Source organism: Euleptes europaea, chromosome 3, assembly GCF_029931775.1.
Source record: "Euleptes europaea isolate rEulEur1 chromosome 3, rEulEur1.hap1, whole genome shotgun sequence".
NCBI lineage: Eukaryota > Metazoa > Chordata > Lepidosauria > Squamata > Sphaerodactylidae > Euleptes > Euleptes europaea.
This window is the reverse complement of record NC_079314.1, coordinates 19,367,049-19,389,258: the sequence shown is the minus strand read 5'-3', so window position 1 is coordinate 19,389,258 and position 22,210 is coordinate 19,367,049. Positions and strand designations below refer to the sequence as shown.

The window sequence follows — 22,210 nt, the reverse complement described above, 5'->3', positions numbered from 1 at the left end:
ATGCGGTAGAGAAAGTAGAGCTTTTTCTCCCTTTCCAATAATACTACAACTTGGGGGCACCCAGTGAAGTTGTTGGGAGATAGGTTCAAGGGCAGATAAAGGAAATATTTGTTTGTGCAAACTGTGGAATTCACTGCCCATTGGCATAGTGATGACCTCAAGCATATACAGCTTTAAAAGGGGGTTAGACAGATTCATGGAGGATAGGTCCATTAAGGGCTACTAGCCATGGTGGCGAAAGAGAACCTCCATATAGAGAGGCAGTAAACCTTTGGTATCAGTGCTAGGAGGCAGTGTCTGGAATGCCTTGGCTGCTAAGCCCTCCTTGGCCGTCCAGGGCAGCTGGTCATTTGCTTCATGAAACAGTATGCTTTACTAGATGGTACATAGGTCAGATCCAGTAGGGCTCTTGTTATGTCCTTGTTATGTGCAAAAGAACTTGTATGCGCAAGAAACGAGGGGTAAAAACAAATGGTGTATGTTCCGCTTTTCCTACAATTTAATATTTCCTATTTGGAACAGTATGAAATAGTATATTGTGTGTGTGTGTAACATTATTGCACTTCTGGATAATGGTAGGTTGCGATGACTCTCCTGGAGTGTCATGAAGCAGGTTCAAACAGACCGTTTTGCCATCTGGCTCATGATGAAAGTGTTCTAGGAGCGCCACACCATGATCACAGACTGCTTAGTAAGGCTGTGTTGCCTGTAAGTGGTGGCACAAGATGAATGCAGGCTCGCTGGTGACCTGTTCTCTTGATAAACTATTTAATGGGGCAGCAGCATAAGATCCCCATGCATCTAACCAGCATCTAAATGAGTCACCACATGCCGGCAGTGTGGGGCTACACAGGTGGCTAGGGGAAGTATTGGTGGGTTGGATGAATCCTTCGGGCACTGTTTATCACTTTTATTGGTAAGACTGAGAGCCTCCCGGGGAGCTTGTGTGGTAAGAATTTATGAAATGCACATTTTTTAAAAAAGCTTTCTCCCCCGACTCGATTGTCTTACCGCAAGCAAAAGGGTACCTTGATGGACCGGAAGGATCGTAAATTGGCAGTTTGTAAGATGTTCAGGGTGGGAGTTGAGGGAAGGTTATGGCTTTTCCCTCGTAGCTCTCCTGGTTCTCGACGAAGTGTTTCCTGAGATCTGCAGCTGATGGGAATCTGAAATATAAAGAGAATCAACATATTTCTATCTCGTCTCTCTTCCCCCACACCCCACGCTATTCACTATTTACTTGCTGTCATGTTTATCTTTACAGAAAAGGGCAGATCTCCCAGTCTGAATGTGTGTGGTGTGTGTAAAGTGCCGTCAAGTCGCAGCCGACTTATGGTGACCCCTTTTTGGGGTTTTCATGACAAGAGACTAACAGAGGTGGTTTGCCAGTGCCTTCCTCTGCACAGCAACCCTGGACTTCCCTGGTGGTCTCCCATCCAAATACTAACCGGGCCTGACCCTGCTTAGCTTCTGAGATCTGACAAGATCAGGCTAGCCTGGGCCATCCAGGTCAGTGCCCCAGTCTGAATAGGCATCTAAAACTCATGGTTATTTTTAAACCAGCCTCTCAATATTTTAATATATGGGGTTGGATTTGTTTTATTTTTTTCGCTTAATGTATGTTTTAATCAAAATGGTGTGGGGAGGGGGACTGCAGCTGCATCGCTTACTCTACAGGTTGCAAACAGGTGGAACACATGAACACATAAATCTCCCTTATACCGAATCAGACCCTTGGCCCATCAAAGTCAGTATTGTCTACTCAGACCGGCAGCGGCTCTCCAGGGTCTCAGACAGAGGTCTATTCACATCACCTACTTGCCTAGTCCCTTTAACTGGAGATGCCGGGGATTGAACCTGGGACATTCTGCATGCCAAGCAGATGCTCTACCGCTGAGCCACAGCCCCTCCCAATGGAGGAGCAACGAATGGAGGGCAATATGGGGGATGATTGACTTATTCATGGAGAAAAAGCTGTAGTAACTTTTGATTCCTCACTTACCTGTTTGTGTGGTGGTGGTGTTTGCCTCAGCAATAGACTGGAAAGATGGCAAAAAGCACAAGTACGGGCGCCTGTCGGAACCTCCCTCTCAGTACCAAGGTAGGAAACTTATCCATCTTGATTTTTTTCCCCCATTCCTGTCCTTGTTAGTAGATTATGATTCCTCTGCCGATCCCAAGGGGTACAAAATAGGCCCAGTGTTTGGTTCTTGTGGGTTATCCGGGCTGTGTAACCGTGGTCTTGGTATTTTCTTTCCTGACGTTTCGCCAGCAGCTGTGGCAGGCATCTTCAGAGGAGTAACACTGAAGGACAGTGTCTCTCAGTGTCAAGTGTGTAGGAAGAGTAATATATAGTCAGAAAGGGGTTGGGTTGAGCTGAACCATTGTCCTGCAAAAAGTATCCAAGGTAATGTGCTAATCATTGTCCTGTAAGTATCAAGATAATGTGCTAATGAGGGTGTGGTATGTTAATATGGAAGCATTGTATCCTGAAGTGATCTGACAATGTGTGCAATCCAAAACTAATCTGCATGGCTATTGTTGACTGTAGTCTTTGTTAGTCTGGAGGTTTTCAGGACAGGAAACCAAGCCTTATTCATTCTTAAACTCTCTTCTTTTCTGTTAAAGTTGTGCTGATGTTTATGAATTTCAACTTTAGCTGAAGATGCCTGCCACAGCTGCTGGCGAAACGTCAGGAAAGAAAATACCAAGACCACGGTTACACAGCCCGGATAACCCACAAGAACCAATGAACTCTGACCGTGAAAGCCTTCGACAATATTTAGGCCCAGTGGTATCTTTTAATGGGCCCACTTAAGGCATTGTTGGAGTATAAGCCGTTGGGCACTACAAGAGCTTTGTGTTGAGCCGGTTCCATCTGGCTGACGAGCATGTCTCTTTTATTAAAATACTGACCGGTCAGATTATTATTTATTTACTTTATTTTACATCCCGCCTTTCTCCCCGACGGGGACCCAAAGAGGCTTACGTCATTTCTCCTCTCCTCCATTTTACCCTCTGCCGTGGTGCCTCCGTGCAAATTCTTCTCCATATTGATGTTGGCTTGCTGCCTGAATTATGCTTTAGCGTTTGGGGGCTCAAACTCCTGTAGGAACGCAGGATCACGCGGTCTCATGTGACGCTTCCTACAGCATTTGTGTCACCTAGGGTTATTTCTCCAGAAAGGAGTAGCAGAAAGAAGAGCAATGAATACGAACAACCAAGAAAAAAAATTCTGTGAAAAATGCCAGATGGCCAGGCCCAGAGGCCAAACAACATTAGTTAAATGGCTGTAGCAGCCATGGCAGCTCTTTTGGGTTGATTTGCCAATATGCCATCCTGAAGAATTTAGGTCCTCATTCCTTTACCTCTTCACCAGATATCAGCAGAAGGGAGAAATTAATGTTAGCTGAAAGGCCAGTGTGTCAATTTAATATTAACAATTTTAGACAGGACCTCCAATCTAGTTGCTGTAGAGTAGGGCTTCTTAAACTTTCTACTCGTAACCCCTTTTCGCCTGAGAAATTTTTACGCGACCCTGGGTATATAGGTATATAAAAGAAGTATACAAACCAAACATTTACTGATAATAAATCATAAAGAAATTTATTTTAAAACAATTCTTTGGTATACATATAATTTTACTGTTGCCAAATTTTTCATGACCTCTAAATTCAGTTACTCGACCCTGTATGGGGTCGCAAACCCACAGTTTAAAAAGCTTTGCTGTAGAGCAATTTTAAAAGAGTCAAATCCAACCTACAGACATGCTGGGAGGGTTGGGGGTTGGGGGTTGGGGGGGGGTTGAAAGGAAAATGAAGCACAAGGAAGTACTGGAGCTTAGCCGTTAGTTTATCTTGCATAGGCAGCCTTTTAAAGACCATCTCCCAGTTATTCCTGGGCTGGGTTGCTCTACAATTGGTGAGGAAAAGTCCAGAGTTTATCGGAAGCAAATTGGTAGAGCCTGAGACTTCCTTCCTTCTCAGTCATAAGAAATTAAGAAAGGCCATGCTGGATCAGACCAAGGCCCATCAAGTCCACAGTGGCCAACCAGGTGCCTCCAGGAAGCCCACAAACAAGACAACTTCGGCAGCATTATCCTACTTGTGCTCCATGGCACCTAATATAATAGACATGCTCCTCTGATCCTGGAGAGAATAGGTGCACATCATGGCTAGGATCCATTTTTACTAGTAGCCGTGGATACCCCTCTCCTCCATGAACATTTCCACTCTAAAAGCCTTCAGAGGACCAAGGCCCCTGTTATTACTATTCTGCAGAGCTAGCTTGAAATAATCTGTGTGCCTGACAGCTGTTTCGGATTGCCACCTGCCTGGGGGAAAGAAATGTCCCTGTCCCTTTAGTAGAGTCTTAATGGGATGTTGTTGTTTACCAGGTGATGTCATTTACCTCCATACCATGAAAACTTAGCAGCCTGAACAGCCCAGCTTAGTCTGAGCTCATGAGAACTTGGAAGCTAAGAGGGTCGGCTAGGGTTAGTCCTTGGATGCGAGACCACCAAGAAAGACGGGTTGCGATGCAGAGGAAGGCAATGGCAAAGCTCCTCTGTTCATCTCTTGCCTGGCATGCCCCATAGATGGAGTAACCATCCATGCAACTCGATGGCACATTCTTCTTCATGAAAACCTTCCGTTGCCCATTAAGTCTTTGTTAAAGGGACAGGGCATTTTCCTCCAGGCTTGTTGGCAACCCTACAGCCACTCCATTTGGTGGGCCTGGGTTGAAAACCTGAAAATGTAGTCAAAAGAGAGCTGTTAATGATTCTTTTCTCTGCTGTCTTTAGTGTTCTCCTAATCACTGGGAAATAGAGATCTCTTGCTATTTAAGTTGTGCAGGAGCTAATAAAGTCTAGGCTTGTAGGAGGTGAGATCTTAATTCTAATTACCCAGAACCCTAACAGGGCGCTCAATAGCATGTTTTCGCAAAAGTAAGTCTTTATTTATTTGGAGTATATTTTTTCACTGCCTCTCCAGAACACACTGCCCGAGGCCGTCTGCAACAATATGAAAATGATAGAACCATAAAATGGAACATAATAAGTAACTAGCAACAATTAAAAATATATATCTAGAACCCTCCAGGCCATCAATAATAGAAGTAAAAATGCCCACCATAAATCAAAATAACAATTTGTAGTCAAAGCTTTTTGTAGGACTTAGCTTCGTAATTAAGTGTACTTTACAGTGCTGTCCTAGAGCAGAGACACTGAAGCTAATGGGCTTATAATATCTTTTGGTTAGTTGTATATAAATTTGCATTTGTAAATTTACAAAATATAATGATATATAATAATTAAAAAAAGACGTCAGAGGTCATGGAAGACCTTCTAAGACCTCTGACTTATTTTTTTAATTATTATATATTACTTTATTTTGTAAATTTACAAATGCAGACTTATTCTGCTTAGCCTGCCTTTTTTGAGTGGTGTTTTTTTTTTTAATCTGGTTGCATCTTTTCATCACTATATATGCCCTGCCCTGCATTTTTTAACTGGTTGGAAGGTCCTAGGTAAAAGGGATAACTAAAATAAATACCTTTTTTTCCCCTCTATAAATAGCTGCTTGGAGGCTACTAACAGCCCATTCCTGAGGTGGGGGTGAAAGTGATCTGGAGGCGGCATGAGCCTGCCGCCAGTGTAAGTGCCTTCTTATCATGGAATAAGAGGCACTTACAGAAGAAGAGTTGGTTTTTACATGCCGACTTTCTCTACCACTTAAGAGAGACTCAAACTGGTTTACAATCCCCTCCCCACAACAGACACTCTCTGAGGTAGGTGGGGCTGAGGGAGCTCTAAGAAAGCTGTGACTAGCCCAGGGTCACCCTGCTGGCTTCATATGTAGGAGTGGGGAAACAAATCCAGTTCACCAGACTAGCCTCCGCCGCTCATGTGGAGGAGTGGGGAATCAAACCCTGTTCTCCAGATCAGAGTCCACGGCTCTTAACCACTACACCACGCTGGCACACTGGCGGCGGGGGCAGTTCTGTCGGCGCCTGTGTGCCATGGAGCCACCCACTGCTCCTCCAACTCAGCGGCCTCTCCCAGGCATAAATCCCAGAAGAGAAATGTGGCCCTGGCATGGGAGGCATTCCCGGGGCAGCGCTGACAGTAGTCAGCTTCCAAAGCCCCTCCTGCCCAGGAACGCCTCCTTGAATAACAGCGTTGCTGCACCAGGATTTTCCTTTTTTCACCTTTAAAAAAGGCTTTTTTTAAAGCCTTGCGGCAGCCGGGAAATCTCTTTGGAAATACTGCGGCAGCGCTGTCTCCATCCGCCGCAAGGCTCAGGAATGGGCTGTTACTGCCTTCCTATTTTGGGGAAGGAATAGGTTAAGGGTCAGGGCATCAGACTTGGCTGTTCGTCTTCAGGTGACTTCTCTTTCTCCCCCTCTGTTGTAGCTTTCTGTGGCATGCAAGAGACTTTATCAGCTTCTGTAGCTGTTTGTTCCACGCACACTGGGTTTTGATGGAGAGGGGCAGTCAGGGTGGTGGGGTGAACAGCTGAATAGCAGCCAGTACAATCCCAGGGGTTTCATTAGGATTCTAACAGCAGGTGGACCATTTTCCAGACTTCTCAGAGCTCCTATTGAACTCAGCCTTTTTCTCTCTCCCCCTCTCCTCCAAAATGCTTACAGGTCACTTTGCCTGGGATAAATACTTGAAAGAGACATGCTCCATCCCAGCCCCTTCTCATTGCTTCAAGCAGGTAATTTTGTGTTTTTTAAAATAAATAAAGGGGCTGCTTTTAGTCAGGACATGGACAAATGTGGGTTAGACTCTTCCGTATTCCTTTTGGTGAGGAGTGGGGGAACAGAAGTGCAAAATTTCTGTAATTTGGAAGTTGTGGGAAGAAGAAGAGAGTTGGTTTTTATATGCCGACTTTCTCTACCACTTAAGGAAGAATCAAACCGGCTTACAATCGCCTGCCCCTCCCCACAACTGACACCCTGTGAGGTAGGTAGGGCTGAGAGAGTGAGACTAACCCAAGGTCACCCAGCTGGCTTCATGTGCAGGAGTGGGGAAACAAATCCAGTTAACCAGTTCACCTGTTGGGACTCCAGGAGGTCTTCAGGCTCCACCTGGAGGTTGGAAACAGAGACCCCCCTCCTCCAACTGAAATACATGTAATACTTTATAAACGCATGTAAACTTTACTGTTCAGTGTGAAAAGTATTGCGTATAACTAACATGCGATGTTGTATTCAATATTTTTGGAAAGCGTCAGAAGAAAATTGTATATTTAGAGGGATTTAAAAAAAATGTCATAATGTAAATTGTGTGGCAATAACAATATCCTTTGAACTTCACAATAGTATATCACCTGCCAGTGTGAACAGGGCTGCACACTTAAATGCGCATTGTTGGGATTTGCTTATGAAAAAATATGCATGTGAGCAGACCGCAAGTGTCATAGTAACCCTAGAGGCAGTTGCCTGACCTGAAGGCCCTATTTTATTTATTTTACACCCTGCCTGTCTCCTCAACAAGGACCCAAAATGGCATACATCATTCCCCTCTCCTCTGTTTTATCTTTGGGGATAAAATGACTTGGGGGGGGGGGTCAGTGGGGCAAGATAAGCATTTTAAAGGACAGTGGAAACTTCCTTTCAAGGGCTATACTTGCATTCCGGATTCAAGATTCTCTGTAATTGTGAGTTGGGACATCGAGCTCTGAAGACCCTGTTGCTCTTAAGATGCCAGCAGCGATACAGGGAACGAAGGGGGTCAGGGAGGGAAGGGAAACGTGTGGTTTGATTCTCGAGTTTGACAGAGATCCCGGTTCTTCTCAGTCATACACCCCACCCACCAACGAATTCAAGATCGGCATGAAGCTCGAGGCCCAGGACCCGAGGAACACCACATCCACTTGCATTGCCACTGTGGTGGGGCTGACGGGGGCCCGTCTCCGGCTGCGCCTGGACGGGAGCGACAACAAGAACGACTTCTGGCGTCTGGTGGATTCTGCAGAAATCCAGCCCATCGGGAACTGCGAGAAGGATGGAGGGATGCTGCAGCCCCCGCTGGGTTAGTAGGAACCTTTGTCTTCCAGGATGCCTATTTGCATCGTGTGTTAGATCCCGAGGGAGGATAAGCTGTTCCTTCTACTGCTCGTGTTACCCCAAAAAGTGCTTTGGAGTGGTGGTGAATGCCGAGGAGGTGAGGGTGGAGGACAAAGCAGTCTATGATGAAAGAAGAAGGAGAGTTGGTTTTTATATGCTGACTTTCTCCACCAATTAAGGAAGAATCAAACTGCCTTACAATCTCTTTCCCTTGCCCTCCTCACAACAGACACCCTGTGAAGTAGGTGGGCCTGAGAGAGCTCTAAGAGAGCTGTGACTAGCCCAGGGTCACCCAGTTGGCTTCATGTGGAGGAGTGGGGAAACCAACCCCATTCACCATATTAGCGTCCGCTGCTCACGTGGAGGAGTGGGGAATCAAACCCGGGTCTCTAGATTAAAGTCCACCGCTCCAAACCACTGCTCTTAACCACTGCATCACGCTGGCTCTGTATGGTATGTATCTGCTCATGTTCTGTGAAGTAGCAATTCCCAGCCATTTCAGGATGGTGACCCACAAGTCCACATTAACTTGGTATGGTGACCCGTCCAGGGCTGGCCCAAGGTTTTTTGGTGCCCTAGGCACACTGTGACCTTTGGCACCCATCTAATTCAGCATTCCATTTTCTACAGTGGCTAACCAGAGGTTTTTGAGAAACCAACAAACATCACACAAAGTGTGCACTATGTACCCCAAGCAAGTGACATTCTGACATGCACGGCCTTTGCACGTGGAGGTTACGTTCCAGCCTTTGACCACCCTCTCTTTCTCCGTTACTCCCTCTAATCCGCCCTAAGAGTCTACGAAACTCTAGTAACCATCAGTTTTACTTGTATGTGCAGTGAAGAAAAAATATCAATCAATCAATAGTTTATTTGCAGTCATAGACAATCAAATAAAAGATATTTACATGGTTAAAATGTACAGGATAAAAACAGATAAAATAGATTTGCTATTAAAATGATTAAGTAGTTAAAATAGTTAAAAATGGCAAGATTATCAAATGTATAGCTAATTAATATCTGAACAAATGCGAAATATGAATAAAATTAGAGTGCATGATAATAACCTAAAATTACAGAGACTAAAACTAGGAAGATAAATAAACATGCATTCAACCTGTGTAGTCAAACAGTATTTGTTCTCTATAAGAAAAAATATCAACTAATGTATGACATAGAAGATACTGTTTCCAGGGTCAGATCTTGATTTCCAAAATACAGAAGAGAACAATGGAGAGGGCAGAGATGGCCATTATGGAGGGCTGGCCCACGATCTAGTTTTAACGGTTTCACGACCTACTTTTGGGTCCCGAACCACAGATTGGGAAACACTCCTCTGAAGGATATGGGGACCTTGGCCCAAATTAATGCTGAAAACAGGTGCATTTTCTTTGTAGGCACTGCATTCATTATGAATCCTTGACCCACTTTAGTAGTGGCTTCTTCTGGCTTGACATATTCCCCCTCCTCAGTAGGCACCGCCTTTTCTCCTTAACTGCTTTGGATCAATTATTTTTTGCACATTGCTGATGGCCAAAAGCAGCATCCCGCCAACCTGTGGGAAATTAAATCTTGCTGTGGTAATGCCCTCAGGTTTGAAACGATAATGAATATCCCATGCGCACACATTAAGATGACCTGCTAGCTACAGGGATCATTTTGTTCTAAAACCTGGCTTTACGCAGGTTTAACAATGGCCTTTTATGCACAGGTTGTTTCCGTCGCTGTCACACACACCCCAACTACTTCGGGGGCCTTGTTTTCATTATGTACGTTTTCTCCCACCTTTAGAAGTCAATTTGCTCTCTCCTCGCGTTTCCACCGCCTTTTCTGTTTTAGCCCAAGGTTAATGCATGCATCGATCCCAAATAGATTGCCAGTCCCATGCATAGTTTTAGTTCGGATTTGCCTCCCCACACCCACATTCTCTCTTCTCCCTCCCACGTCTTTCCCCTTCCTCCAACCTCCTCCCCTCAAAGACATTTTTTTTTGCAAGAGCAGGACTATCAATAGAAAGCTGGAATAATCACTAAAGACCTATGAGTCGCTTATTTCTCCATTGAACTTCTCCTCTTCATACACCCGCTTTTCTCACCCATTTTTCCCTCGCCTTCATGAACATGTCCACTCCCTTCTTCAAGCCTTCCAATTGGCAGCCACCACTACATCCTGGGGCAGGGAGTTCCACAATTTACCTTTCCCTAAAGTTTTTTTTTAAGCCTTTTATTTTATTGCCTTTTCCTAAAGTTCTCCCCGTCTTTCACTTTCTGCCAGGCTTACGAGAGGCTCAGAAGCACTGAATAGATTTATGATGGCTGCTGGACTATGTTTGTGGAGCCTCCGGTGTAAGAACCATCTTAAAATAACCCTTAAGACTATTAGAAGAGTTTTAGAATCACCTTGTCTCTTTTTTCCAGTATCCTTTCTGATTTCTTTTCCCCCCAATACCCTCTGATAAGTTTGGGTAGAAGAGCTGAGGCCAATACTCAGTTATCTGTTTCACCTAGTCACCAGTTGAGAATAGAGAGCCCTTTCCTGGAAAGTTTATGTTTAATGAGCTCGTCTTTACTGGGTAACCCAATCATCTGCTGGAAATAATCATCTTGGAAATGAAAGCTTTTCTGTTTCTTTTCTTGGCCACTAGAGGGCAGGAGGTATAATCATGATGTAACCTCGAAGTGTGTGTGTGTAAAGTGCGGTCAAGTTACAGCTAATTTACGGCGACCTTGTAGAGTTTTCAAAGGAAGAGAGGTTCAGCGGTGGCTTGGCATTGCCTGCCTCTGTGTAGCAACCGTGGACTTTCTTGGTGGTCTCCCATCCAAATGCTAATTGCTGACCCTGCTTAGCTTCCAAGATCTGACGAGATCCAGCTAGCCTGGGCCATCCGGGTCAGGGTGTAACAGGGCATAAACTGTGCTTTTTAAAAGGTAGACTCACTCAAAAGCAGAGATCTGGAATTCCTCAATTTTTAGTGCATGGGTGTTTGAGAATTTACCTGGAAACCTCCAGGTGTCTTCACGGTAGAAGGGCTTCTCACGTATGGAGAAGATATCTTTGGGTTCTGTTGCTATATTTTAATACTCCCCCACCCCATTTCTATTTGTTTCAGGATTTCGGCTGAATGCTTCGTCTTGGCCCATGTTTCTCCTGAAAACACTGAATGGAGCAGAAATGGCTCCTGTTCGGATTTTCCATAAGGTACTTCAGCATGAAGCTTACGTTCGTCCCTGTTTAAACTGCATGTTGCTGAATTTAATGTGATTAAAATTTTGTTATCGGTGTGCTTGGTGCTTAGGGTGATACATTTTTTTAACATGCGGCAGCTGGGTGTCCCTGACCTGATTTTGCCTCAGTCACGTGTCAGGTGCAGGGGAACTTGTTTCCCAAGCGTCCAGAACACCAATTCAGACAGGGACTGTAGCGTTGGGGGAGGAGGGGCTTCAACCTTTACACCTGTGCTGTTTTACGGACTCAAAATGACCCCAGGGGGGGCTGTTTGCCTAGACGGGGTCAGTGCATGTAGCCCATCAGTCCTCCTGAGCCATTTTGGTTCATGTAAATGGCATGGGGGGGATGAAACCCTTCTCCCCTCACACCACAGTCCCAGTCTGAATTGGGATTACAGGTGCTTGGGAAACAGAAGGTCGGACCAGAACCAATGGGTTAAAATTAAATCAGAAGAATTTCCATCTAGACATTAGGAAGAATTTTCTAACAGAGCGGTTCCTCAGTGGAACAGGCTTCCTCGGGAGGTGGTAAGCTCTCCTTCCCTGGAGGTTTTTAAGCAGAGGCTAGATGGCCTCCTGCACAATTCAGGAAACTCACAACTACCTCCCCCACACACACACACAGGGCCCAGAAGATGGCCAAGACGCAACCCCCTCTCATGAACTGCCGAAGTTCATAGAATCAGCATTGCTGACAGATAGCCATCTAGCCTCTGCTTAAAAACCTCCAGGGAAGGAGCACTTACCACCTACCGAGGAAGCCTGTTCCACTGAGGAACCGCTCTAATGGTTAGAAAATTCTACCTAATGCCTAGATGGAAACTCTTTTGATTTAATTTCAACCCATTGGTTCTGGTCCGACCTTCTGGGGCAACATAAAACAACTCAGCACCCTCCTCTGTATGACAGCCCTTCAAGTACTTGAAGATGGTTATCATCAGACCAAGGTCCATCAAGTCCAGCAGTCTGTTCACACAGTGGCCAACCAGGTGCCTCTAGGAAGTCAACAAACAAGACATCAGCAGCATTATCCTGCCTGTGTTCCACAGCACCTAATAGAATAGGCATGCTCCTCTGATCCTGGAGAGAATAGGTCTGCATCATGACTAGGATCCATTTTGACTAGTAGCCATGAATACCCCTCTCCTCCATGAACATGTCCACTCCCCTCTTAAAGCCTTTCAAGTTGGCAGCCATCACCTCATCCTGGGGGAGGGAGTTCCACAATTTAACTATGCGTTGTGTGAAGAAATGCTCCCGGGGAGTAGGGGACCCTCAGCAATGGCATGAAGAGCAAATCGGGTCAGCGACAGGAACAGGCAATGAAGGGAAGTACACCTTCCCTTCCATTAGCAGAAAACTTAGTCCGAATCCAACCCACTGCCTAGAGGTCTGCCTCTGCTACTAAATGTTTACATGTCCTTCTCATTTCTAAGAAGGCCCCAAATAGTGTTCTGTGCAGCTCTGTCTAGCCTTCCTTAACCAGGTCAACCACCCCTTATTTTATTTATTTATTTTTCAAATTGGTAGTCCGCCCTCCCCAGCAAGCCGACTCAGGGCGGATAGCATCATTTAAAACCTAACGATCATATAATAATAATAATAATATTAATAAAACCATGAATAAAATTAAACCTTAAAACCAGGCACAGTTGGTATGATGGGGGGACGGGACAGAAAACTGGTTGCGATGACCGGGATCTGCCACTTAACCTGGACAGAGAATCCATTTGCAAATTTGTTTCTCAAATTAGACCAATAACTGAACATTATTCTGGTCACTATTATTTGGACCTAAAATATTTAGTTTGAGGAAAATAAGCCCCGATTTAGGCAGCCGAGTTGTTCTGAAGTAGAACTGTAGACCAGCCTACCGGTTGCTGTTTCCTTTCACAAGGGCTGCTGGGAGACATAAGCAATTGAGTCTAAAAAGCAGCCTAGTCAGTTACGGGCTTGTTTCATTATAGGACAGCAAACGAAGGCTGTGAAACCATCTCCTTCTGTGTGTGCTTGAAGGTTCTTGGGGGAGCTGTCACTCACGCCTTTCTTCTTCTCTAGGAGCCCCCACCTCCCTCGCAGAACTTCTTTAAGATCGGGATGAAACTGGAGGCCGTGGACAGGAAAAACCCACATTTCATCTGCCCGGCAACCATCGGCGAGGTGCGGGGCTCCGAGGTCCTCATCACTTTTGATGGCTGGAGGGGGGCCTTTGACTACTGGTGCCGCTACGACTCACGAGACATCTTTCCCGTGGGCTGGTGCTCAATGACTGGAGACAACTTACAACCACCTGGGACGAAAGGTAAGAGTTGCGCTGTCCCGTACCGCGCCACTGCATTACACCTGCGGCGATCCCTGCAAAGAGAAAGAAATGGCTGCGGAATAGCAACGCCATGGTGACCATCTGTCTTGGGCTGTTTATTGCAACTTAACCAGTTTTTTTTTTTTAAAGAAGGAAGTTAATCTTGGGCAAAGGGGCCCCCATTCATTATCAGTCTGTTTCCTGGCAGCCCCTGCAATCATAAGTTTTCCTTGCCGGCTTTCACTGTACAGAAGACAGGTACATTTCAGCTTCCTGAGCAGTTACATCAAAAATGGAAGTTTTGTTTTGTTTTTGTTTTTTGGTAACACCATCGGCCTCTTGCCTATGCATTTGTGGAGCCACTCCAGAGAACGTAATTCATTACACCTTATTCTGTCCTCTTTACACTGAACCCAGATCTAAATTTCTCGGAGCGTTCCTAAAGGGCCTAAATCTTTTTCCAGATCCAGAGAAGCTGCTCTTTCTCCTATCAGACGCCAACCCTGATGTTTCCTACAAAGTGTCACTCTTTGCTTTAGCAGCTAAGAAAATCGAGCTAAAGCTATTTTTAATCAGGGAACTTAACATATTTAAATACTAGCTTCTTGAGGGTCAGACTGTTTTAAAGTCATTTCAATGTTATTTAATGTTTTGTATGGTGGATTGTGATGGCCGCAGACAATAAATTTTATATCACTTTATTTTTTTTGGTAGTTTGCTTTGGGCAGCACTTTGTTTTGGGCAGCACTCCTGGCCGGGAGGCTCAGATCAGTTTAAAGGGCAGCCCGCGCCTCTCCAGCGGAGCCCGCTGAAGGGGGGCGGGCTGCCCTTTAAACTCATCTGAGCCTCCCAGCTGGGAGGGCTGGGAGGCCCAGCTGGGAGGCTCAGATCAGTTTAAAGGGCAGCCCGCGCCTTTCAGCGGGCTCCCCTGAAGGGGGGCCGAATTTGCCGAATTTATTCCCGAACTCGCTGAATTCGGCCCCCCTCCGGTTGCCCGCCAGTTTTGAGTTCGGATCCGTCCGAACAGAAAATCACCGAATCAGGGGAAATTCGGTTGATTTTCAGTTCGGACCAAACCGAATTGACAGCCCTAGTCCCAGGTTCTATCCCCAACATCTTCAATTAACAAAGGATCAGATAGGAAGTGCTGTGAATGACCCCTTGACCTGAGACCTTGGAGAGTCACTGCCGGTCAGAGTAGACAAGACTGACCATGATAAGAGCAGTGGTCTGACTCAGTAAAAGGCAGCATCAGTTGTTTGTGCATATCTCTTACATGAATTCAAAGGCTTTTTTGATATTATGAGTGGGGTGCTTCGGTTGTTCTCTTTGTCCATGAATTTTTGAGACTGACATTTCCTTACCAGTGGAGTCACATAGGTAAGAGAAGTATTCTGTTGCTGTCTCCAACATGCTGCTTTTTGAAAGCTTTTTCTGTTAGAGACAGAGAAAGCACTTCTGCTAATATTCTAGTAACATAACTCTGAAAATGCCTTGGCTAGAAAACAGGGCGTAACAAACCAGATTTGAGAAAGGTTAGAGCGAAGTGGGGGGAAACTTGATGGTGGCAATTAGGGGATGGTGCCGTGGATTCCCAAACCACTCCCATTTGAATGCCAGGCCAGAGCAAACTGTCTGTGTGGAAGCAACCTGAGCTTTTGGCAAATAACTACAACATGCTTTACTGGACCATGTCTTCAAGCTTCACTCCTTACACTTAGGTTCAACTTTCCAATATGCTCTCCTGGAGCTGGAAGTTCCTTTTCATACCCACAGCCATGGCTTTTTAATGATGGTGTATGTGTTGTGTGTGCGTTAAGTGCCGTCAAGTCGCTTCCGACTCATTACGACCCTATGAATCAATGTCCTCCAAAACGTCCTATCTTTAACAGCCTTGCTCAGATCTTGCAAATTGAGGGCCGTGGCTTCCTTTATAGAGTCAATCCAACTCTTGTCAGGTCTTCCTCTTTTCCTGCTGCCTTCAATTTTCCTAGCATGATTGTCTTTTCCAGTGACTCGTTTTCCTATAATGTGAGCAAAGTACAATAGCCTCAGTTTAGTCGTTTTAGTTTCTAGGGTCAATTCAGGCTTGATTTGATCTATAACCCACTGATTTTTTTTAGCAGTCCACGGTATCCGTACGCTGTCCTCCAACACCACATTTCAAAGGAATCTACTTTCTTCCTATCCACTTTCTTCGATGTCCAGCTTTCACACCCATACATAGTAGTAGGGAATACGATGGCATGAATTAATCTGATCTTGGTGGCCAGTGACACATCCTTACACTTCAGAATCTTTTCTAGCTGCTTCATGGCTGCCCTTCCCAGTCTCAGCCTCCTTCTGATTTCTTGGCTGCCGTCTCCCTTTTGGTTGACGATGGAGCCCAGGAATAATGATGGTACTCACTGGAAATTAGTAGCAGCACCTTTGGGGGGGCTGTCCCAAGTCCTGAGTGGCGGGGTGAGGGTGGAATAGGTGGAAATCAGCGCAACCTTATATATGGAGTACTGGAACCTTTACAAAACCAAAAGTGACGCGCACAGCCAAGCAGCAGCTCCCTAAGAGTTAACCACGTTTCGACAGACTGTGAGCCAGAGGCAGACTTCTGCTTTATCAAGAGATCTGGAATGCAAAGGAGTGGAGTTTCTCTCCCTTGGCTCCCTCTCAGCTGGCAAGAATACACTGAGGGCCTGCCAAGCAACTGGGACCTAAGAAAGGATGCTCTCCCCCACCCCGATCCTGTGCCAAGGGCAAGCAAGCTTTCCTGCGGATGCAGCCAAGATCATAACTGCAGACGCTTGCCCCAGTTTCCTTTGTTCCCGCTAAATGCCGTTGGATCGTTCAAGTAAACTCGCTTGGCAGGCCAGCAAAAGTTAGTTAGTTGTTTTTTTTAAGTTACCATGGAGATGTTTTAAGTGGCACGCAGCCATTCTTTCTTGTACTTGTCAGCCGTTATTCCCAACAATCCTGTACGGATTAAGGGCCCCGGTTAGCTTTACTTCCTTTGGCCAGGAGGGATTGAAAATCCAGCTTCAGGTATCCACAGGAAATTCAGGAATTCCTAGGGGACGGCCCGCAAGCAGCCTCGGGCAGGTAGCCTGCCTGCAGTTGGACTGTTAGGTGAAAATAACCCCCAGTGGCTCTGTAGCATTTCCGCTGAGAACACACAGGTAATAGGGTTTTGTGATTGTTGTTTTCTCTTTAGTTGTACCTCTTAATGCTAGCAGCTTTCTCCCTCTTTCGGAGGTGGGGAAGATGGCATCTTTGGAGCCTTCCTTTCTTGTGACAAGGCAGAAGAATATTTTATGTGGGGGGGGAGATGGTTTCTTGTTGCAAAGAGTTGGTAGTAAACTATCATACAACTGCGAGGTGATATGATAACTATCTTCAAGTACTTGAAGGGCTGTCGTATAGAGGATGGTGCCGAGTTGTTTTCTGTTGCTCCAGAAGGTCGGACCAGAACCAGTGGGTTGAAATTAAATTGATAGAGTTTCAGTCTAGACCAGTGGTTCCCAACCTTTTTTTGACCAGGGACCACTAGGACTTTTTTGTTCGGTTCAGGGACCCCGAAGTTCAAAAATAAAAATTCCAAGAATTTGAAAATAAACTTTAATCATAACTGTTAGTTAAACATTAAACTTAGAATAATATTTGAATATATATATATTTTATAATAGAGAACTTTTAATTGAAAATATTAATTTATTATGGGTTTATAACTTTGTTTCGCGGGCCTTAATTTAGTTCTCGCGGACCCCTGGGGGTCCATGGACCCCTGGTTGGGAACCAGTGGTCTAGACGTTAGGAAGAATTTTCTAACAGAGTGGTTCCTCAGTGGAACGGACTTCCTTAGGAGGTGGTAAGTGCTCCTTCCCTGGAGGTTTTTAAGCAGAGGCTAGATGGCCATCTGTCAGCAATGCTGATTTTATGACCTTGAGAGGGAGGGCACCTTGGCCATCTTCTGGGCATGGAGTAGGGGTCACTGGGGGTGTGTGGGGGAGGTAGTTGTAAATTTCCTGCATTTTGCAGGAGGTTGGGCTAGATGGCCCTGGTGGTCCTTTCCAACTCTGTGATTCTGTTACGACCAGGAAATTTTGCTTACTGTTAAAAATATGTATATATAAAATGAAAATGAATGGGAATTATTTAATCAGGCAGGTCTGCGGATCATTCTGTACTCTTCCCCCTCTGGCTGCTTCAGGCAATTATGTCCTTGCACAATGTTAGAATTACAGAGGCAGAATCTGCATGCATGGAGGAATGTTCTGTGCAGCCATCTGCTCCTCTGAAAAGGACAGAGTCTTAAGAGCTGGGGTTGATGCCTCTTGCTTCAAGGTTATGTTTGGAAACGAAACCAGCCAGCCAGCTTGGAAGCGAACCAGCTTGGATCCCGCACAGCACGGATCTCAGTGCTTGGCGCTAATTGCCTTTATTCTCCAGTGCGCTGAAAGGCGGGGAAAGCGCTTCACCCTTTGCCTCCTTAGATCGGCAGGAAAAGGTGGAGGGGAAAGGGAGTGCGAGATCTCGTTAAGAAATGATGCAAAGGAAGCAAATTTTAGAGCTGTTGACCCCGTAGCCTCCGAGGGGAGGAAGGTAGCTGGCAGCCAGAAATTAGGACTGCGATGCTGAAGAGAAATTCCCATGAGAATAACAGGAAGGCCGGATGGCTTGTGTTTGCTGAAGCGGGTGCTGCAGAGCACAATTTCTTGTGGGTATTTTTTTTATCCATGTGGCCCTCCTCTTACCCCATAAAACGATCCTGCCAGAAACTCTGCTGCTGACCCTTTTCTTTTATGTCAGGATTCTGTGGATTTTTGTTGTCCCCTACCTTGTTCCTTGTGAATTGCGGAGCAGCAAAACACTCCCATGCAGTCCTGATATGCACCTCTCCACCCGCATCCCTCTCCCATGTCAATGCATGCAGAACACCCTTGAATTAGTGGCAAATTGCAGCAAGCTTTTTTGTGGGAAAGAAGCTGCTAGTTGCCACGTGCAGTATATGTGGAAATGACGAATACAGCTTATATTTATTAACACGTTTTGGCTCCAGTTGAGTTGGAATAATACTAGAATGCGGGGTCATCTGCGGAAGCTGGAGGGTGAGAGATTCAAAACAGATAAAAGGAAGTATTTCTTCACACAACGCATCGTTTAAATTGTGGAACTCCCTGCCCCAGGATGTGGTGATGGCTGCCAACTTGGAAGGCTTTAAGAGGGAGTGGACATGTTCATGGAGGAGAGGGCTGTCCACGGCTACTAGTCAAAATGAATACTAGTCATGATGCATGCTATTCTCTCCAGAATTAGGGGAGCATGCCTATTACATTAGGTGCCGTGGAACACAGGCAGGATGCTGCTGCTGCAGTCGTCTTGTTTGTGGGCTTCCTAGAGGCACCTGCTTGGCCACTGTGTGAACAGACTGCTGGACTTGATAGGCCTTGGTCTGATCCAGCATGGCTTTTCTTATGTTCTTATGGAAGGAGGGTGTGTGTAATCGATAGGATGTATGCCTTTGCCATCAGCTGGATGGAGCCTTGTGATTTTAGCGAGCTTGCTTTAAGCAGCTTAAGTTGGTGAGGCATTGGAGAGTTAGAAGAAGAAGAGCTGGTTTTTATATGCTGATTTTCTCTACCACTTAAGGGAGACTCAAACCGGCTTACAATCCCCTTCCCCTCCCCACAACAGACAGTAGGTGGGGTTGAGAGAGCTGTGACTAGCCCAAGGCCACCCAGCTGGCTTCATGTGGAGCGGTGGACTCTAATCTGGAGAACCGGTTTTGATTCCCGGGCGAGCCAGGTTGGTTTCCCCACTCCTCCACATGAAGCCAGCTGGGTGACCTCGAGCTAGTCACACTCTCTCAGCCCCACCTACCTCACAGGGTGTCGGTTGTGGGGAGGGGAAGGTAAGGTGATTGTAAACCGGTTTGATTCTTACTTAAATGGTAGAGAAAGTCGCCATATAAAAACTAACTCTTCTTCTTCTAAGCCCAAGAGTAATGTACAGAAACGGTGCAAGCCAACGGTGTATGGAACGAGTGTCAATCAGGCACAGCTTAGATAAGCCCCGGTGGCTGGCCACAGACCATCTCCAAGATAAATGCTAAGTGCTTCTCCTTCCCCTCCTCCTCCTCTTTGCTTTTATTTGGAAATTGCCCTGTTAAATCTTCCTCGTGGAATCCAGTGCAGAAGGAATTGTCCACCAGCCAAGCCAATTCATGCTGTTTGGGGTGGGGAGATAAGCCTTAAGGATCGTTCTTTGCATTGTACATAGGGACTTTGGCTGCATATTTACGACACTTCGCTTTGAGACCAATAGCACTGCTTGTAGTGGTTGGGTACCTTTGGTCATGGATGATGCGCTTTTATGAAGGGGGGGCTGAGGCTGTCATGACGCACAGTTTGTCTTCTCTTCTGTGGCAGTGGTGATTCCAAAGAGCCCGTTCCCTGTCCCCGACGTGATCTCTGACAAGAGCAGTATGCACAGCGGCGCAAAGACCATCCTGGACCATCAGCCTGGGCAGAGGGGTCGCAAACCTGGTCGGAAGCGAGGCCGGACGCCTAAGACTCTGACCACTCACCCCATGTCCGCCCCTTCCAAGGCAGTGGAACCTTTGAAATTCCCCAAAAAGAGGGGGCCGAAGCCCGGAAGTAAGGTAAGCCCGGAAGACGGGTGCACGTTGGCAGCACGTTTGTACATTCCGCTGTAAAAGCTATTCTTGCCAAGGGCTAACTCTAAAGTGTCAATATTCTGCGGCTCGGAATATTATACAGGATGACATGGTTATCCCCCAGATTTCGGTATGTTCAAAACAAGTTTGAGAAGAAGACCCCTGTCCCTGGAAACCAGTTACGAGGCAGTGATGGACAGATAATTGCAGATGCCTTACCATAGAATCATAGTTTTGGAAGGGACCACCAGGATCATCAAGTCCAACCCCCTGCACAATGCAGGAAATTCACAACTACCTCCCCTACCAGTCTGAGAACCCTCTTTGACGGGGTTCAGATTCAAATTTATTAATATGGCAAAAGCCATTAAAATATTCATATCAATTGCAAGATAGAATTGATAGGTACAGTATCTAAAATTATGGGATATATAATTCTTAAATAAATTGACCAAATTGTGCGTGTGTGTAAAGTGCCGTCAAGTCGCAGCCGATTTACGGCGACCCCTTTTTGGGGTTTTCATGGCAAGAGACTAACAGAGGTGGTTTGCCAGTGCCTTCCTCTGCATAGCGATCCTGGACTTCCTTGGTGGTCTCCCATCCAAATACTAACCAGGGCTGACCCTGCTTAGCTTCCGAGATCTGATGATATCAGGCTAGCCTGGGCCGTCCAGGTCAGGGCTGACCAAATTACTATTAGCTAAAAACCTCAGATTAATATAACATTTTCCATTTTAGGTTAGATTGCCGAGCCCCCGCTTTGTCTGATGGATCTTGTATATTGCAGGACAGAATTTAGCTACTTGTTTCATCGTCTGGGCTGACCCTTCTTCCCATAGGAGATTCCTCAACCTCCCTTCCTCAGAGCTGTCCTTTGTTAGATTAAGGAGAGGGGAAGTTAGCTTAAATCTTGCTTGGACGGAGGGGGGGGGGTTCAAAAAAGAATTCTATTGTTGACCTTCCCAGAGAGAAATAGCTCCAAAGAAAAAGGGGTGATCCCTATCAAGTGTTAAAGGAAAACTGGAACCTGTGTGTATTTTCCTTCCTCCACAGACTGTAGAAATTTTGTGTCAAGCGAAAGCCAAGTTATCTCTCTCAACATTTACGGACACCTCTCTGTAGAAAAAAGCAGCCACATTCTTGTGACAAACTATCTATTGTATATAGTTATACAAAGTTTCCCCTCATTCTTGAGATGCACTTATTCTGAAGGAACATTTCCTAACCTCATGATTCAAAACTGTGCTTGTTTATTTATTTAGAATTTTGTGATGTGCACTCACCCAGGTGTGCCTGATTTTCATATGTCCAAAAACTGATTATCTATTTTATTTATTTATTTTTGGATTTATATCCCGCCCTGTCCCAGCCAAAGCCAGGCTCAGAGGGGGTTACATCATGAAATACATTATAAAATACTTATGAAATTATTTACCACTTAAAACCAGTACTAAAATCAGATTTAAATCCGACAGCTCATTTCATGAGCATGGTGGTCAGCGGCCAGTCCAAAGAAAAAGGCAGACAGATCCCCCAATTTTATTCAAAAGATCTAAATTAACCAGATAGGAAGGGGGAGGGAAGGGAGGGCAGTTACAATGGAAACCGTCGCTTCCCTCAACTGTAGGCCTGGCGGAACATCTCAGTCTTACAGGCCCTGCAGAACTGTGCCAAATCTTGCAGGGCCCGGGTCCCACTAGACAGAGTTCCAGCAGGCCGGGATCAGAACTGAGAAAGCCCTGGCCCTGGTTGAGGACAGCCACATACTTCTCGTGCCGGGGACTACCAGCAAGTTGTTATTCGTTGAGCGTAACACTCTTTGGGGGTGGGGAGTGTACCGGGAGAGGCGGTTCTGCAGACGCAATGGTCCCAGACGGTTTAGGGCTTTAAAGGTTAACACCAATACCTTGAGCCTGATCCGGTACTCCACCTGGA

At 45.8% G+C, this 22,210-nt stretch overlaps 1 protein-coding gene across 2 annotated transcripts in view; it reads left to right on the top strand.

The window, feature by feature from the left end:
• Nucleotides 1-22,210, top strand: part of SCMH1 (Scm polycomb group protein homolog 1) — a 46,448-nt gene that overhangs the window by 5,491 nt on the left and 18,747 nt on the right. For both annotated transcript variants that reach the window (XM_056846097.1, XM_056846098.1), the window contains exons 2-7: nucleotides 2,033-2,101; nucleotides 6,652-6,722; nucleotides 7,807-8,041; nucleotides 11,186-11,274; nucleotides 13,362-13,605; nucleotides 20,028-20,260. In XM_056846097.1, coding sequence (XP_056702075.1) covers nucleotides 2,033-2,101; nucleotides 6,652-6,722; nucleotides 7,807-8,041; nucleotides 11,186-11,274; nucleotides 13,362-13,605; nucleotides 20,028-20,260 — 941 coding nt within the window. The remainder of the gene's footprint in view (nucleotides 1-2,032; nucleotides 2,102-6,651; nucleotides 6,723-7,806; nucleotides 8,042-11,185; nucleotides 11,275-13,361; nucleotides 13,606-20,027; nucleotides 20,261-22,210) is intronic.